General features: G+C 57.7%; 1 protein-coding gene across 1 annotated transcript in view; it reads right to left on the minus strand.

Annotated features, from left to right (window-relative positions):
- POSPLADRAFT_1161318 (hypothetical protein) overlaps positions 1-2,264 on the minus strand; it is a gene marked incomplete at both ends in the record, with an annotated part of 9,502 nt that extends 7,238 nt beyond the window's left edge. The window contains one exon of the mRNA XM_024487662.1: positions 249-2,264. Within this exon, the coding sequence (XP_024332844.1) occupies positions 249-2,264 (2,016 nt within the window). The remainder of the gene's footprint in view (positions 1-248) is intronic.

Here is a 2,264-nt window from a genome sequence, read left to right on the forward strand (position 1 = left end):
ATGGCGACGATCTGCGAACCTGGGTCGACGATGCATTCGATCTGCTCTTTGTTGTCGATCAAAGCGATGATCGAGCGAATCGCGTTCGAATCGCGCGCGACGGTAAATTCCGCGGGGTGCTCGCCATGAGGGATGTGCTTCAGATAGGTTTCATAGGGGTCGGGGACGATTGTAGCACCGGGTTCCAACGTTGCTCCTGAACACGAGAGCTGGTTGACGGCCGTGACCTCGTCGGCGCCGATTTCTACGATGTGGGCCGACGCGACGGGTTCCGTCGAGACTCGCTTAGGGGTGACGGCGTCGCGGTACTTGGTTCGAACGTCTGGCGCGATCGAAAGCAACTCTTCCGGGGTCAGCGTGACGAACTGCGACTTCATCGAATGCTGGAAGATTTCCTCGGCGAGCTTCGGCTGGATAACGGGGACGATGGTCTTGTACGCTGGTTCCTTGCCCTTGTCGTTCGAGGGCTTCGGCGGAGTTGCGAAGTTTCGAACGTTCGGTGGGGCGTAGGTTGCGTCGCGAGCATTTGCGAAGGGGTGTACTGGTGGTGCTGGGGGAGCGGACTTAGTAATAGGATGAGACGTGGATTGTGTAGACGAGGAGGAAGACGCCGTGGGTGCTGCTGCTGGTATCGTCGGAGGCGGGGCCGTGCTTGTCGAAGTACTCGAGGGCGCCGCCACTCCTTTCGATGTACCAGATCCCGAGGCTTCCGCGCTCTTCGGGACGGCTGTCGTCGTAGGCTTCTTCCGCTGTAGAATCTCGACGCCGTCGAAGACCTCCCTTCGCTTCCGAAGCTGAAGGAGTTCTCGCTCGAGCGCCTCGATCCTGCCGCTAGTGTTGAGCGTGAACGTTTGCACAGTCGAGCGATCGTCGATCTCGAAGAGCATCGTTGGAGCGGCGGGTGCTGCGGGATTTCTTCTATGCCACTCGTAAATTCGATCTCGTATTGTGAGACCTGGGATAGTGCGGGGGCAGAAACTTCCGTTTGGAAGGACGATCTTGCCTTCGGTGTTACGCTTGCACTTGCCGTCCCGAATGTCGATCTCTGCGAACTCGCAGGTGCCTACCCTGCAGCCACGATTGCCGCAGTAATGGCATGTCTGTTCAGCTCCGCTGTTCTCATGGACGTGGACGGCAGCTTGTTGTCTTGGTGCGGGGGCGTGGTTGTGCGTAGCGTGCGTCGTCGGCTGAATGAGCGTCGCGATCGTCCTTGACAGGCTTTCGATGATCATCGAGATGTCTTCGGTTTTGATCATCCCGGGGGGCACCGTTGTCGAAGTGTTCGACGTAGAAGCGGTAGCTTGGTTAGCCGCTGTTGTAGGTGTGCTCGATGTACCGTGTAAAATGAAAGTAGCCGCCGCATGAATCTCTGCCATGGTGTATGGGTCGTCGGCGTAGTGATCGGGATGCTTGAGATGCAGTCGGGTCTCGAGCCGTGTGAGCAACGCTGGCTGGAAACCTCGAAGAAATGCGCGACTTTGTTCGATAGTGGATAGCCGGTGCTGTGCGATGAGATGTTTCGTAATGGCCATGAAGTCGCGGTAGTAGCAGCCTAGGTCTGCCGCATTGTGAATCCCGATACGAGCGCGCTCTCCGATGAGCTGATCCATGTCCGCCAGCGACCACTTTCTTGTATCGTCGGCGCCAGGATAGAGTGCTCGTACGTCGGCTTTCCAGTCGTTGTAGCTCTTGGCTACGTCGATGAAGGACTCGATGGTTTCCCACAAGTCGGCGACGTCGATCGAAGGGTACCGGACGGCCCACTGTTTCTTGGCTGCTTCGTCGGTAATCTGACACCGGGTGAACAACGCTTCGAGGTCCTGGAAGTAACGCCGAAGCGAATGGACTTCTGATGGGTCGAAGCTTGGTGCTGTCGAATGACCGCGCGGGGGCATCAACGGGGTGTTCGTGTTCTGACTCATGTTCGTAGTGTTGGTAGGAGCTGGGCTCGAAGAGGATGCGGTGGTAGTCGAAGGAATCGTAGGTGCGGGCAGTGCGGGGTTGGAGTTCGAAGCTGCGTTCGAAGGTGCTAATGGTGGCGGAGGTGCCAGTTCGGATGTAGGTATGACTGAGAGCCGCGAAGAGGATGCAATGGGCGGCTGAGCGTGGGCGCGAAACGAAGACGGAGTCGGAAGTACAAGATTCGAAGTAGCTCGGATGGGATCCTCGGGTTCGGGCGAAGAACCGGATCGTTCGAAAAGTTCAGGAGTCGAGATGTCGTAGTCGGAAGTAGTGAGGCCTAGAAGCTCGGGGGACGAAGTGCG

Source organism: Postia placenta (genome assembly GCF_002117355.1).
Source record: "Postia placenta MAD-698-R-SB12 unplaced genomic scaffold POSPLAscaffold_53, whole genome shotgun sequence".
Taxonomy (NCBI): domain Eukaryota; kingdom Fungi; phylum Basidiomycota; class Agaricomycetes; order Polyporales; family Adustoporiaceae; genus Rhodonia; species Rhodonia placenta.